At 47.6% G+C, this 15,884-nt stretch overlaps 1 protein-coding gene across 6 annotated transcripts in view; it reads right to left on the bottom strand.

Moving 5' to 3' along the window:
* Positions 1–552: 552 nt before the first annotated feature.
* The window catches only part of SIL1 (SIL1 nucleotide exchange factor), a 183,711-nt gene continuing 168,379 nt past the window's right edge, over positions 553–15,884 (bottom strand). For all 6 annotated transcript variants that reach the window (XM_075900131.1, XM_075900134.1, XM_075900129.1 and 3 more), the window contains exons 8-10: positions 9,802–9,898; positions 5,184–5,348; positions 553–1,251 (exon numbers count right to left, since the gene is read on the bottom strand). In XM_075900131.1, the coding sequence (XP_075756246.1) occupies positions 874–1,251; positions 5,184–5,348; positions 9,802–9,898 (640 nt within the window). In that variant the 3' untranslated portion in view covers positions 553–873. The remainder of the gene's footprint in view (positions 1,252–5,183; positions 5,349–9,801; positions 9,899–15,884) is intronic.

Raw genomic sequence — 15,884 nt, 5'->3', positions numbered from 1 at the left:
CATTTTAATTCTGTAACACTTTGATCTGTTTTCACTTACAAACACTTAAATCCTACTCTTTGTGCTTAATAGAAACACTTGCTTTATTATCAAGGCCAAAGTAAATAATTATTACCTAGGGGAACAATCAGTGTGCACACCCTCCTTTTGTTGATAACGCAGGCTTGCTGAAGGAGCTTCCATTGTGTAAAACTCGGACACAGAGAAAGACGGTTTTATTTGGGGGGGGGGGGGGGGGCTTGATCCTGTTTGGGTGCTGTGTCCTAGAACTGCATCCTCCCTGAGCTGATGTGGTTCAGCATCCGCATTGCTGCTCAGGGGGGCAAATACCCCAGATCTGTGCCTGAGCTGGGGGAGACCAGGCGATCTGGCCCAGCAGGACAGGGTGGTGAGAAGCCCCAAGGAGCAAGAAGGCAAGTGTCAGTGGCTTTGTCAGCACCCTGGGAAATATTCCCAAGGGGTCTCTATGCCCATCACAAACAGCTTCAGGTCTTCTGTATAAATCATAAAACAGCAAAAGAGACGCCATTAAATGACTGAGACCAACCACAATTGCATGGGAAAGTCTTTTTTTTCCACAAATTGCCTGAATTAGCAAGTATGTGAACAAAAGAATCTCTGTATTTAACTAATTTGAAATAGTCTATCACATTAAAAATGCTAGAGATTGAAGACAAGATTCCTTAAATGCACAACTTCCCTTAGATATCTAACGTATGGATCAAGAAGGGAAATGAAAATACTCCCCAGAATGGTCGCATCTTTAGTACTGTAATGGTGCTGTTGGCTCACTTGTCTTAGACCAGCAGTTTTTACTCAAGTTTATTTATGCGTGTCCATGAAAATTCACCACGTTGTCTTGAATTATTTTTTTTAAAGATCAGATTGCAGATGTCCTGACCTTAACTCCTGAATGATGGTATTTATGGAGCTAAGGAGTTCCTTAAAATAGCCATCTTTGTCCCCTTCCCTTTGTTCTTCTGCTGCCAGTTCTTCGTACTCTGTGCGGAGCATGCTCAGTGTGGTGCCGAGGGCATGGTCCACTTGAAATCCATCCCTGCAGGCAGCCATCAGAACGCGCACTGTTTTGAGAACTTTCTCTCTGGTGTCATGCTCTGGCAATGCCAGGAGGTTAGAAATGATCACACACCAGCCCTGTTCCACCACAGCTGGCACCAAGTTCACTTGTCTGTACTGCTGAATTCTCTCTTCCATTTGGTCTTCCTGGTTCTGAGAGTCCTCAAGCAGCATCTGCAAGAAACCACAGTAAATTGATTACCTGGATCCAAGGAGAACAACTGTTTCCAGCGGGTTATACAGTGCTGCATAGTGCCCATGGGCTAACCCACACATCCCAGGACTCCTGGCTTTTGACAGCAGTTACCCTATTTCATTTCTTTCTCTGGTGCGTGAAGTTAGCCTGAAAGATTCATTTTGCTTTTTTTTTTTGCACTAGAAATTCAGGTTTTGTCTACTCTGGAAAACATTAGCCGAGTGGAGAGCAAGTGCAGGGATGGTATTGGAAGACACAAAGAAAGGGGTGAGGCGAGACTTTAAAATGGGTTTTCATGATCACCTGCATAACACACACCTTGGAGCTAAAGCTCAACAGCCCCAACCTTAATTTAAGAGCACTCCCAGTGCTCCCGGGCCATGCCTGCAGCAAAGCAATGGAAGACCAGTGTTGGCATCCCTGATATTTCTATGATTAAAACAAAACAGAGGAAAAAAATCTTGGTTTTCATGAGGCAAGAGAGCCTGCCCCACGAGGGTATTTTATAAAATGGAGCGTGTGCCCTTTGTTTCCAATGTTATAGTGGGGCCAAGCAAGCAAAGCCTCAGGTGAATCCAGTGAAGCCGAAGGGAAGCCAGCCCAGCCCTATCAAACTGCCTGGTACGTCGTCCTACGTACGGCGTAACGTCCTAGAGCCAGAGGACAGCGAGGCAGCTGGGCACGGAGGGAGCTCTGTGCCGTTCCACACGAGACACCCCCCTCTCCACAACAGGGGAAAGGGCAGGGCCGTCACTGTCACATCAGCTCCTTAAACTCTGCTCCTTTGAAGCAGTTGCCTGGAGGCTTCTCTGTGCCCATGGCCTCGGTGCTGCTGTCTGCAGCAAATGGCAGCGACTTGACTTCTCAGCCTGCTGGCATTTCAAGCCTGATTTTTGCTTTCCATTGCCCTTTCTAGGAGGTGGGGGTCCAGCCAGGCTCCTCCCCCCACGTCGTTCGCCCTGCGGGGCGCCGGCGGCACCATGCTCAAGCTCTGCATCACCACAGATCTCTAGCTGAGCTTATCTCACTGAGGCTGCTCTGACAACAGCCAGAAGGGGATGCTTGGGCACGAGCCACACTGCTCCGTTCCCCACATCCAGAGACCAGGCACGTGGCTTCCACACTGCTCCCAGCTCCTGCTGCCCCAGGAAGCGAGGGTCTGAACAGCTCTTGCTTCTTCCAGAGCCCAACCAAAGCTCACCTCCCATCAGCCCTAAAGAAAAGGTGTGTCCATTCGGTTCAGTGCAGTTACACGGACATGCCACTGCCCTGCCACATGGAGCCGAGACACGGATTCCAACCCCACGGTCTCGAGTCCAACTGGCACGTTTTGGGCTTGGCAGCAGAGAACGAGCTGGCTCAGTGCACTCGGAGTAGCCGTGCTCGCAGGGCAGGTGTCACGCTGAAGAGCCTGCACAGCTTTTCACAGCTGGCGTCAGTGCTCACCACTGATGTTAAATATCTGGCCCCAGGAGAGCTGGCGGGTGAATGTGAAGCGGATGCTGACACACCTAAGAATCCCATGCATGCGTCACAGGCTGGAATGTGACCCCAGATGTCTGCTGTGGCAGAAGGAGCTGTTCACTCCCATTTCCCAACAATACGGGGTCTGTTTCCCTTTAAGAACTATTCCTCAAGCTTGGCTGGTGGCCTCCTGTGATAATTACTATGTATGCGCTTCATTAATTAGATCCGAATAGCACAAGTCAGCTTGCTCCCGTATTATCATTAAGGGAAGATTAGGGCTTTTACAGGTCTGATCAGAGTAAATCCAAATCTGCAAAAGAAAAAGGCTGGAAATCAGCAGAGCTACAGTGAAACACGCACAAAGGATGAGCCCTGCTAATAAGCAGCCCCATCTGGAGAGGCCACTCAAGCCTCACCAAGGTTTCCTGGAACATTTTCTCTGGTCTTTACTTAAGGGACCTCTGCTACGATGCTGACTTTAGTTGGTCCCTTGAGTGGTTGCCCCGGCAGGTTTCACGGCTTTGTGTTTAGACTTCGATTGACCATGTGGGGTGAAAAGGAAGAAAAACTCAGGCAAGATTTCCCTTCCTTCAATCCTGCAGGAAAGTGACTTCCACCATCTGGAAAACTTTATATTCAGCGCACACAGATTGTTCATCCATTCAGGGTTAAACAGAGACAATGAGGCGGGAAAAGCGATTCAGAACCATCTTCTGCTGACATTCACTGAGCTGTTTCTGGCATGGGCTGCAGTTAGCTCTTCTTTTTTAAAAATAGCCCATTGCTTTTGAGTCAGTCACCCCAAAGCTAGCCCTTTCCAGTGAATTGTGACATCACCACTCATTCAGATTAATCCAGCGCCTTTTTCCATCCTGCCTGCAGATGCAACAAGGCGGCAGCCTGTGACGTACATTCTGGAAGGCAGTGCGCACACCGAAAGGACTACACCAAAACCTCATTGTTGTAGAATAAAACTAGAATTCGTAGGTATGTGCAGATTATCTCAAGACAGACAGTCTGTGAACAGATGGAGTTGCCAGAGGTACAGTATTAAAACAGAGTGTGACTGAAGGGGCAATGTGAAGACAGAAGTCAATGATACAAATTCCATTTTTGTGCCACTAAAGGGACAGTGTTAATGTTGGCCAATAGAAGTTCGCTCGCTCTCGCTATATATAAATATAAAAAGCTTTTCCTGCTGGGTGACAGAATTACATCATCACGCTCTCTGGCCACAAAACTGAAATTGGCCAGAGAGTGGGGGTTGGCAAGTGTAGTGAGCATGGGGCGCAGCCTGCTAGTATTTTAGCTAACTTCAGATTAAAAATATATATATATATTTCCACCCCCTTATAAAAATTCCCATTGAAAACAACTCTTAAAGCATATAATCACTTTTCTCCAATGTCTTGAAACCCAAACACTACAGCATTAAAGATCTGCAGGTGAAACTGGCTATACACAGAAGCGAAACTTGACTTAATTGATTTTTATTCTCCAGTGTAATAGAAATGCAGAAAATAAACTACAAATCAAATGGTGGCTAGGAAACAGGGCTTTAAACTAACATTTGCAGCTATAATCAAAGGTGGTACTAAGTAAAATAGGTACAGATGTTTGCTTGGCTACAATCGAAGATTTACAAATGTACAGTCCCCCCTAAACTAAAAGAATTACAACATATCTAGCTTGTATGCATAGTGGTGCCCTTGTGACTCTCTGCACTTCACTCACTTCGGCAATGACACGGGAATGATCCATTTCGCTTCCTGGCTCTCCTGCATCCTAGTGCACATTCTTGCTTTAGCACTTCAGGATAGAAACCCCACCCCCAACACACACTGATTTTATTGGTAAAAAGATGCTTAAATGGCTGGATGGTATTTCCAAGATTCAGACACAAGCTCAACCCGGGGAGGGCAAACTTCCTGTGCAATATGGAACCCAGCTCCTGCAATGCTGGGGCAGAGCGGGCCATTCCCCCTCATCCCTGGAGATAGAGGCGATGGGTGGGGGCGGCATGCTGATGCAGCCGCTCAGGAGAGATTCACATGCTGTGGTGCACATTCACACTTCTCAGTGCACATACACATTTGTTCCACACATGGAGGGAAGAGCTCAACGGACATGTTGGGGGAGGCATGCAGGGTCACATACCCTTCCAGATTTGATACGAGGCTTGTACTGAGCATGCTCAGTAACCCTGCTGAATCCCCCTCCCTCTTCCTGCAGGCACAGGTTGTGTCTGCCTGGGGGATTCCCCGGCCCCAGGCCTCTGTTTGGCCTTGGGTAAGTGCCCTTTCATGAAGAGGGTAAGAGCAGCCTTGCACCCCTCTAACTGTTCCTGATTCAGATGCATTTCCTCACTCCCGGAGTACAGCCCACGCGCTCCCCGCCGCCCCCACTCCCCAGGGCTCCAGCAACCTGCCCCCAGCCCTCTCACCTTTTCCACGATGAGGTCATAGAGCAGCGTCACAACCCGGACGTGAAGAGCCCCCGTGCCTTTCTCCTTGAAGAGATTTCGCAGTACTTGCAGGCCCCCCAGCTTGAGGAACTGCAGCTGGGCATAGGGGAAGTGTCTCAGCATCGAAGACAAAGCAAAAAGAGCCTGGCAAGCACAACAGTTAATCAGTCTCCTAGTCTGGCCCCAGCTGCCATTTCTCAATGAACTCTTGCTCTGCAATCTACATTCTGAAGAGCCCTGGCATTCTGGCTTCATCTTCCCTCCCAGACTGTCACAAAAGGCAGCTGATTAACTCTACATAATATGGGTGCGATTTAAAAGCCCATCAGCAATCTCACTTAATGACTTCTAATCAGGGAAAAGAAACAACTGCATTCACTCATGACTTGCTGTGCTGCAAACACTTGCCCTGGCTAATTTAAATCTCACCAGCAAGGTGGCTTCTCTGCAGGGAACTTGAATTTGGTGTCGGATCCCAAACTCTCGTGTGACAAACATGGGTTTTCTGGGAACTCTGGGAATATCCACACAGTGGTCAGAGGTGCGACTGCAGCTTGTGCAGATGATGAATCATAAAACAGAAGCTTAGAATTGGGAGGGACATCAACAGGTCATCTAGTCCAGTCCTGGCCATGCACTCATGATAGGACTAAGCATTATCTTCTAGATCATCCTGACAGGTGTTTGTCTAACCTGCTCTGAAAAGTCTCCAGTGACGCAGATTCCACAGCTTCCCTAGGCAATTTATCCCAGTGTTTATCTACCCTGACAGTTCTGAATTTTTTTCTAATGTCTAACTTAAACCTCCCTTGCTGAAATGTAAGCCCCTTGCTTGTTGTCCTATCCTCCAAGGTTAGGAAGAACAATTCTTCTCCCTCCTCCTTGCAACAATCTCTTATATACTTGAAAACGGTTATGTTTCCTCTTCGTCTCCTCTTTTCCTGAATAAAGAAACCCATTTTTTTCAATCTTCTCTCATTGCTCATGTTTTCTAGATCTTTATTCATTTGTGTCGCACTTTGCTGGACTTTCGCCAGTTTGTTCAAATCTTTCCTGAAATGTGGCGCCCAGAACTGGACACAATACTCCAACTGAGATCTAATCAGCATGGAGTAGAGTGGAAGAATGATTTCTTGTCTCTTACAACTCTCCTGCTAATTCATCCCATAATAGGGGTTTTTTTGGGGGTAGTCTTTATTTATTTATTTGCTGTTTTGTCACGTTGACTCATATTTAGCTCATGGTACATTACAACCCCCAGGAGAGTCATTTCCCCTTTTGTGTGTGTGATATTGATTGTTCCTTCCTAAACTGAGTACTTTGCATTTGTCCTTATTGAATTTCACCCTATTTATTTACTCCAGATTATTTCTCCAGGTTGTCCAGATCATTTTGAACTTTAATCCTATCTTCCAAAACACTTGCAAGCCCTCCCAGCGTGGCATTGTTTGCAAACTGATCCCAGTGGGACCCTCCACTCATCATGCCCTTCCAGCAGTACTGTGAACCATGCATTAATCTTAGACATGTGGAGACCAGAAGTGGCCATGTCATTCCAGATGAGGGCTCACCAGTGCCTTGTATAATGGCTGTAACACTTCTCTGTTGCTACTGGAAATACCTCTCTTGATGCAGCCTAGGACTGAAACAGTCTTTTTCACAGCCACATCAAATTGGCAGCTTACAGTCAAACTGTGATCAACCAATACACGCAGGTATCTCTGCCTCTGCCAACCGTATTTCCAACGGATCCATCCCCGGCTTACAGCAGAAACGCTTGTCAGTCCCTCAGTGTATGACCCTTGCACTTTTCATTATTAAATCTCATCCCATTTCTGTGGCTCCAGTTTTCAAGGTCACCCAGTTCTTGTAGGATATTCTGGTCCTCCACCAGATGGGCAATACCTCTCAACTGTGCATCATCCGCACAGTTTATCTGCAAACTCCCATTCCGTGCCAATGGCATGAATGCAAATGTCAGCTTGATTATCTCAGCTGCATAGGAAGTACCAGGCCTTCCAAGAGATTGGCTGTGGAGCAGACAGTGACTTTCAGTGGTGTCAGGTACAACACGAAGGTCCTGGCTCTGCCTCCCTACGAAACCATGTTCCAGACAGTGCACTTTATAGTGTTCCGGTACAGGCTGTGTGACACATGGCACTTTCGGTGCCCTGGGTCCCCCCTCTGAAATGAGCACACTAGAGGGCACTGTGCTGCCTTGCTGATGTCCAGGACAACCCTGAGGTTCCTGGTTGAAGGGGGGTCTAGGAGCACAAAGGATTTGTATTTGTATTGCTTCAGCTGCAGCGAACAGTTGGCTGTTGCTACTGCTCCCCAAGGAGCGTGATAAACAAATGCAGCCGAGAGCATGGAGTGTGCATGAGGCTCTTTCTGAATCCCGGGCTGAGGTGGGGAAATACTCTGTGCGTAGGGTTCCCCTGCTGTGGTGGGGTACGCCCAGGTCCGCAGGAAGGAGCAGGTGGCCATTCCAAAGAAATGAGTGGGAGCCAATGGCAAAGATGTTCTGAATCTGCCTTGTACTAGATACAAGGGGGAACCTGATCTAGGGCCAATGAGGTTTTCACTTTGAGGCTATAGAAATACCACAGGCTCGCAGAAGCAATCCCATTACCGATGCACTGACCCACACAACATGTGGGAGGCAGGGTTCAGATCAAGTGGGCTCTGCTCTCGCCGAGCTTCGTGAGCTTGTCTGTCAGGCAGTAGGCTTGTGAGAAGCGCCAAACGGGACCTATGCCCATCACTAGAGCTGAACCCAGCCAAAGATTTTTCTGGGGACTCCGCAGTCTGGATTCTATGGCCAGAGAAAGCCGATGCTCCCATCTCCAGCCCAGGTATTTCTATTTTACAGTCACTTAGTTGCCTGCAGTAGTTTAGTGGATGCTTCTCTCTTCTCCTCACCAGTCCATGGTAACAGCACGCTGGCGTGGTGCCTCCCCAGCACAGCGGGGTGGGAGAGATGGCTCTCATGCACTCACTTCGTTTTCGTTCCAGTGGGAATCAAAGTCTCTCCCAAATGTTGCATGCATTGCAGCTGATTCTGAAGTACCTCAGCAGCCTGTAGTCCTGCACTACACATCAAAGCCACCCCCTTTGTTCAGAAAAAGGCCTTAGATTGTCAGACTGGGTGGGAGAGGTTTAAGTTTTGAAGAGAGACTGTCACATCCCAAAGTTATTTTGCCTGAAAAGGGGCCAGGTTTAGGAAACCAGACGTAAGTATTCAAATTATAAGGAGAGGAGTGAAAACCTTACTTCATCATAACGTAAGAACAAGGGATCACGTAATTAAACTTCATGCCCTGCTGAAAGAGCTCTCTGACAGCCCAGTCAGTAAATTAAAGGAAATATTGGGGTGATTTTTCTGCCCTGACTCTGAACGCTGCCAGAAATGACTCATCTCAGAGTCTTTGAAAAAGGCAAAAGTGTTGCTTTTGGAATGAAGCCGTCTGCAATCAAGGGCACTGGTTTTCAAGCCCTTCCCTAGGTACAACCTCACCATCCCTAGCTGGTTATCTCAGTGCCTTCCTCACACATGCGAGGCTAAGCCAGCAGGAAGCTCAGTGTAATTTCAAGGAACACAGTATAAGCATTTCTAGCAAGTGTAGCTTTACCCATGCCTGCCTGCCCAGCTTCGACAAGGAGGGAACCTTTTCATGCAAGTGAGCACATGTCTCAGTCTTTCCTTCTCCTCTCTGGCCTACACATTCCTTGAGCCTCAGGTGTTTAGCGAAGGCTAAAGGGGAACACTTCCATGGGATCCTCTTTTCAGATACTGAGAGCACCTCACTGATTACAATAATGAGGTTAAGTAAGAGTAGCTCCTTTTTCTGTCTCCCCGTCCCCTGGCGGAATTCACTGCGCCAGAAGGTCACAGTCAAATCCTGGACCTGGAGTTTAAAAGGAGCGAGGTAATTTTATGGCCACTTCTAGCTCTGCCTGTCACGGGCAGGAGGATCAGCTCTCACGCACCAGTGAGTAAACCCATCACTGGACAGGAGAGAGACTCCGGACCCCGACGTGCAGCGCTGCACATTTAGCCAGAGGCAGTAGGAGAGAGTTTCGCTTTCTTCGAACCCTCAGCTATTGGCCCCTGCTCGAGGCAACGTGCCGAAGTGGATGCAGCAATTATCGTCTCCAGAGCGTCAACTCCTATGTTCATTAGCGCATCATCCCCACGTCGGGATGTGCTCCTCTCACAGCACTGCCTGCCCAAGCGCATGAGCTCAGAATGAGCTGAGTTTTCCCTTTGAAGTAGGGCCCGGCCTATCGCTGCTGTGAGGTGACCGCTAATGTACACCGGCAAGGGAAGGGTTTCCCTGTCAGTACACGCCCGCAGCTTCTTCACCGTCACAGGGTCACCCAGAGAGTACTGCAAGAGGAACAGAACCCCACACCTAGCCAGACACTGCTTCTGCCAATGCACCCTATTATAAACTGCCCCATAGCCATGAACAGGTGACGCAGATCACATCACTGTGATGCACAACACTGGAAGGGATTTCAACACCGAGTGACTTTACACAAGGGTGCCATACTTGGAAAATGTTCACACACACACCCTTTTTTGCCAGCTTACCTTTTTCTTCACAGCCAATGGTTGTTCTGTAGCCAAAATAACCAGCAGTTTTTGTAGCGCTCCACCCTCAATCGCTTCCACCTGAACTTTGGGATTGCTAATGGAAGAAGGGAAAAGCAAACATCAGGAACTGGCACTATATCAAAGGGAAACAAACAAGGCTAGCACACACTTTGCCGCAGGCTTGCTTGCTTCTAGGTAAGGGATTGGGGGGGGAGGTTAAATAGTGGGGATGAGTTACTTTCAAGATGCACTGCAAGGCATCAATGAACGTTAAGCACTATTTCAAGTTGAATTAACATGTCTGTGAGAGGGACAGCAGATGGTGATATTTGGTACTGCATACCTCATCTAGGAACCAGCTTTGTCGTTCGGGCAAGCGCATATTTTTTTGTGCATAAAACCTGAAGCTAAGCATAAACACTTATTTTAAAAAGCCATCCAGATGCTCCCAATTGCCACGCACTCTCCTTACACCAAAGAAAACTATTAGCAGAGTTAGGGCCATCTCAGTTTGAGTGATTTGCGAGATCCTAGATTCACACAAGGAAAATGCTGGGCAGTCTCCTGATCAGAATGAATACATCCCTGACAGGAGACTGCCTCGGTTCCACTGCCACATGGCCCCTGGCATGAGCATCTGAGACAAGCCGGAGGATGAGAAGGAGGGCCAGTGAGGGAAGCCACAGTAGCCCTCGGTGTGCACCTGAGCATGGAGAACACTGCACCGGCTTGAAATCCGCAACATTTCCAGACACACTACAAGTGGCAGAATCAACAATGAAACCATTTGAGATCCCAAATTGAGAACTTAATATATGGAACATTGCAATCACATTTTTATATAAACTACCATCTATTTTCATTTAAATGTCATGGCTTTTGTTATTTACTTTAATTAATAACTAATTAAAATTGTATTACTTAATTAGGCAACCAGAAGAGATTTGAGCATGAGCCAGAATACATAAACATCTTCCTTCTGCGGTTTGTGTAATCCCTCCCCATGCTTTGTACGGCAAGGGTCACAGGACACACCTGGTCATTTCAAGGGTGCAGATCTGGGTTCTCAGGGACTCACCTCCATTTACCCGCCCTGTGCTAATGGGAGCGAAGCCAATGGGCTGGGCTGCCACGCTGATTAGCAGAGCACCTGTTTGCATTGCCACCCCACCCAGTCTGACTCTCCCCACCTCTGTTGTGTTGAGGTACCAGAACAGACTATGGCACAGTGGGGCCTATCCCAACAGCTGGATATCAGCAGGTTGCCCAGAAACATCGCGGCTCCCTTTGTACTGTTTGGATGAGTCCTGCCTGTGGATCCCTTTACTGAAGTTTTTCTCCTCTTATTGATTGATTGCAGGATCTGTCTAGCCAAAAGCTAGCCTGCACGGTTAGGCCCAAGACAGATATTCTAGAGCTTTTTCTCCATATAAACGTCAGGAGGCAGAGGAAGGCGTGTATGGCACAGTGCTGCTATGATGGGTTGAAATCACACCAGTCTCCTTTGGGTCGCCCCTGATGTGCTGATCATGCCACTGACACCCACCTTCCTGTTCTTTGGGGCGTCCCACCTCCCTGTCCTGCTGGGCTAGATTCTCTGGTCTTCCCGAGCCAAGGCACAGAGTTGGGGGGCCCCTCTGCATAGCGACGCAGACACTGAACCAGTTCAGCTCTGGGAGGACTCCGTTTGAAGGGCTCAGCACCCAAGAAACCAACCCCCCAAATTAAGCTCTTACTCTGTGCAAAAGTTTCACAGAGAAAAAACTTGTAAGGGCCACCCAATTTACCAACAAAATCAAGACATGCACATATAGTAATTATTTACAGTGGGCTTGATAATCAACAAAAGCATTTTTGTTAAGTATAAAAAGTAGGATTTAAGTGGTTGCAAGTGAAAACAGATCAAAGTAAATTACTAAATTAAAATGAACAAAAACACTTAGCTAGTTCTAATCGGCTACAGGTATGTCTACACTAGCTCGTTCATTTGAGCTAGGTAGGCAAATGAGGCGACCGGAGTTGCAAATGAAGCCTGGGATTTAAATATTCCAGGCTTTATTTGCATGTTCCTGTCCGGTTGCCATTTTGAAATGTCACTAGCCCGAACTCACTGCTGCGTGGCTACACATGGCAGTGATATGTTAATTCTAACTAAGTCCTTAGTTCGAATTAACTATTGCTCTTCATTCCACGAGGAGTAACAGTTAATTTGAACTAAGGACTTAGTTCGAATTAACATGTCACTGTCGCATGTAGCCGCGCGGCAGTGAGTTCAGGCTAGTGAAATTTCAAAATGGCAACCAGATGGGAACATGCAAATAAAGCCCGGAATATTTAAATCCCGGGCTTCATTTGCAACTCTGGTCGCCTCATTTGCCTACCTCGTTCAAATTAACAAGTTAGTGTAGACATACCCTAGGAAACTTGTTACATGCAAATTCTTTCCCTAAGCAGCTGTTCTAATTTCAAATAAAAGATTCAAATCAAGAGTTGATTTTTACTCTGATTGGGTCTACAACTTCTTCAAAGTTTTCTGTTGACAGATATCCCCTTAGGATGGGCCAGACAGTTTCAAAAGGCCAAATGAAAACATTGCTTCAATAGACTTTCCCCCAGAATGGGAATCCTTTGATTGGCATTCCCCATTCCTATGGAAAAATACCATGTTCAAAATGGATTCCAGTATCAGGTGGTATTGTCACGTCTTTCTAGGACCAACCACAGTAGTTTGGACTCAGAGGACAAACAAAACTATTCACAGGTTGTTGACTTGATCAGCATGCCGTTAAGTTTCCTGGGGCCTCGGTAATGACCTGCATTAGCACATTTAGAATCATAAACTGATATACACTTTATATTTCTAACTTCACATACAAGGAGGACACGGACAAAAATGGGATATACACATTCAGCAGATTGTAACTGTAAAATTAACGTGTTACATGACCTGCTTTGCATAAAGCTTCTAGCTATGCATACTCATACCAAAATAAGCCGATTTTCTTAAGGCGGGGGAGGGGTGTAGGTACAGCCGTTTTTTAACATGAGGTAAAGGCTCCTTGGTTGGCTATAAAGTCAAGTCAGTGTCCTGATCAATTTCCAGATGACTGGCCTAGTTGCAAGGGGCATGTGAACCGTATCTGCTGAGGGCAATGTGGCTTTGCAAGTGAGCTACACGTGCAGGCTTCTAATGGTCTGGCCTATATACCTGTGTCGCTCGGGGTGCCCAACTCCAGCCCCAACTGGAGGCATAAGAAACATTTCAGATCTGCTGCCATGTAAGTGACAGACGGGAACGAAAAAAATCAATATAATCAGCAGTGCAACAGAAAGTGAAATGTGACTGACATAGGCAGAAGTGATGGCAGTGCAACACCTAAGGGGCGTGCCGGCACTTTGTGCTGTTCCTTCTGGGGTGCCAGGGTCTCATTAGTAAATATCTTCCTGTTACCGCAGGTGTTAACCTGGCAATGATCTCTCCCACCACCATTTCTCACCTTTCCTTCACACCAATTGCTCCATTAGTCCCTTTCGCTTTGTATTCCATCCAGCCTTTGGTGGCCTCTCTCACTTTCTACCTCACTCTTGCTCTTCAGTTTCTATTAACACCCTGATTTCTTTAACACTTATCTGTCAGCTGGCCAGCCTGTGCGATAGGACCAGTCCTTCTGCACACTTGGAGAAGGGACCTTTGTTCCCAAAGCTTGTGAATTAGAAATGATGACTTGGGACCACCATGCACACAGTCTCCCATTACAAAGCTTTCCTTATTGACTATAAATGGCTAAAACCACTGTCCACTGTAAGGGAAGGGCTGGAGTTCCTAATTCTAGTTCTGAAACTGAACTGCCCCATAGCGTGTGGGGCCTGGGCCCAGCTCAAACCCTGGCTTCAGGGCTTCTCATCCTCCATAAGGCATGTGTGCACTTCTGGCAATGCTACTGACACAAGAGGGTAGCAAGGAAGGCAACATGCTCCTCATGGCCTCTTCCCTGGTAGCCCGGAGAGGAGGGTGGGGGTTTACATAGAGTGTGCCCATCACATATGGGTATGTGAAATCCCTGGCCTAGCCAGCCCCTAGGTAAGACGCAGTGCTTGGCACGCTCTACTACCTCTGCCGAACTCCTAGCAGGCACGTGTGCTGCAGCAGGGGGCCTGACCACAGGAGCTCGCTGCTTCCCAGGCAATATTTTGGGCACCCACTTTGATTTGCAGATTAAAATTCAAATAGAGCAACAGGACAATAAGGTGGCAAGGAGGCTCCAGGGCTAGCGAGGGAGGTTGGGAATCACCATTTCTGAGCTGGGGTCACTGTTCTGTCTCCAACTCATTTTGTCACCTTGGGTAAGTCACCTGGAGCCAGTTCCTGTCCCGCTTTCTCACAGGCTATTCCCCGGGCATGCTACTGCTCAGCTCAAGAATGGCTAAATCCAACAGGCCTCAGTGGCTCATTCTGCCCGGGGGGCAGGAACATTAGAATAGGGGGAATGAATGGGAAGTTCTTGGGGGGAGAGGTACCTTCAGCCTCGGAGGCAACCTCCGAGAATCAGTCGGAAACCCTGCACGTCGAAGAGGCTGACACGCATTAAGCAGATCTCCCAGTCCTGTTGACACCACAGCACATGGAGACACATTCTCTCGCTTTTTTATTGTGGCAAGTCTAGTCATCCTGGACCCAGAATGCTGAGCTCTCCTGGGAGGAAGGGGACCACTGTGGCCTCTTCCAGTCTCCTGCAAATACTTCACAGAGGGTTACAGTTGGCCCTGCAGCTTGCTCCCTTGGGGGTGAGCGTGGAAGTGTCTAGATGCTGAAGGCTCCCTCCTTGGTGGGCTTGGAAATGAGTAATTAATAGGTACAGTTGGACCAAAACATCTGGCAGTCTTTGTGCTTGGTCCTAAGCAGCACTTAGTGCCCCTTGGGCATGTGCTTTCTGAGGCCTGGTCTACACCAGGAGTTTAGGTCGGAATTAGCCACTTTACGTCCTTTTTCTGAACAATGAGTCCACACCACCAAGCCTGATCTGCCAACTTTAAGGGCTGGGAAAGTTGATTTCTGTACTCCTGCTTTTCACACAGAGTAACCGTAAATTCAACTTTGCATGGTTAACTTTATCATAGAACACTAGGACTGGAAGGGACCTCGAGAGTCATCAAGTCCAGTCCCCTGCCCCCATGGCAGGACCAAACACAGCACTATGAAGGCAGACATTCTTGGCCTCCGCGAGGTGCCCTACAGTACCCCAGTGTGACCACTCTGGCCTGCACTATCAACTCTGCTGCTCTCCATGGGCACAGGAAAAGGCCCGGGAAAATCTGAATTTCATTTCCTGTTTGGCCTGTTTGAGCAAACCTCCAGAAAACTTACCATTACCAGAAAGCTGCTGAAGCAGCCAGTGACTAGAAACATACAAGAGATAAAGACAGGCACAGTGGGTCATAAAAACAGAAAGACAAATGAGTTTGGGCAGGAGAAGCATCTCATTGAATCAACGGCTTAATATTAACTCATAAAAGTGAAGCAAACACAAAGCCAGGCAAGCTAGCAGAAAAGGATTCTGCAGGGAGATCAGAAGCAGGATCAGTTTGGGTTTTGCTTTTCTTATTGTTATAATGACTGTGTGTTTTGGAGGCGGAAGATCGGATGTGTGGATTCCAGATTCTAATTACCAGGTTGACCTCAATACACAGATAGTGAAAGCCACCTACTAATGGCTTCTTTTGATTCCTTCTCCTCAATAGCTGAATCCTCTATTAACAACAAGTCATGTTTTCTGGGCTGAACAGCAGAAGCACAATGAATCAGCAGTGAGAACAATACAAGGTGGCAAGGAGAGAGAATCCAGCGTGTCTGGTTCCAGCCCAGCGCTCCACTTGCAAAGCTTTCGAGGAAATGGAGGATTTGGGGGGTGGAGGATTTGAAGAGAGCACATTGTTCAAGACAGGGAGAGTTCCAGTCACGTCCAGGGGGAATAGGGCTGGCCAATGAGGATTGAATGAGGCTGAGATGTGGTAATGAAGACTGAAGCTCGTGCCAAAGCAGAGAAGAGGCCAAGAACAAGCAACTCAGAGGGAATGGTACT

The sequence above is a fragment of the Pelodiscus sinensis genome, chromosome 17 (genome assembly GCF_049634645.1).
Source record: "Pelodiscus sinensis isolate JC-2024 chromosome 17, ASM4963464v1, whole genome shotgun sequence".
Lineage (NCBI taxonomy): Eukaryota > Metazoa > Chordata > Testudines > Trionychidae > Pelodiscus > Pelodiscus sinensis.
Note: the sequence above shows the minus strand (reverse complement) of the source record. Positions and strands in the feature narration are given on the sequence as shown.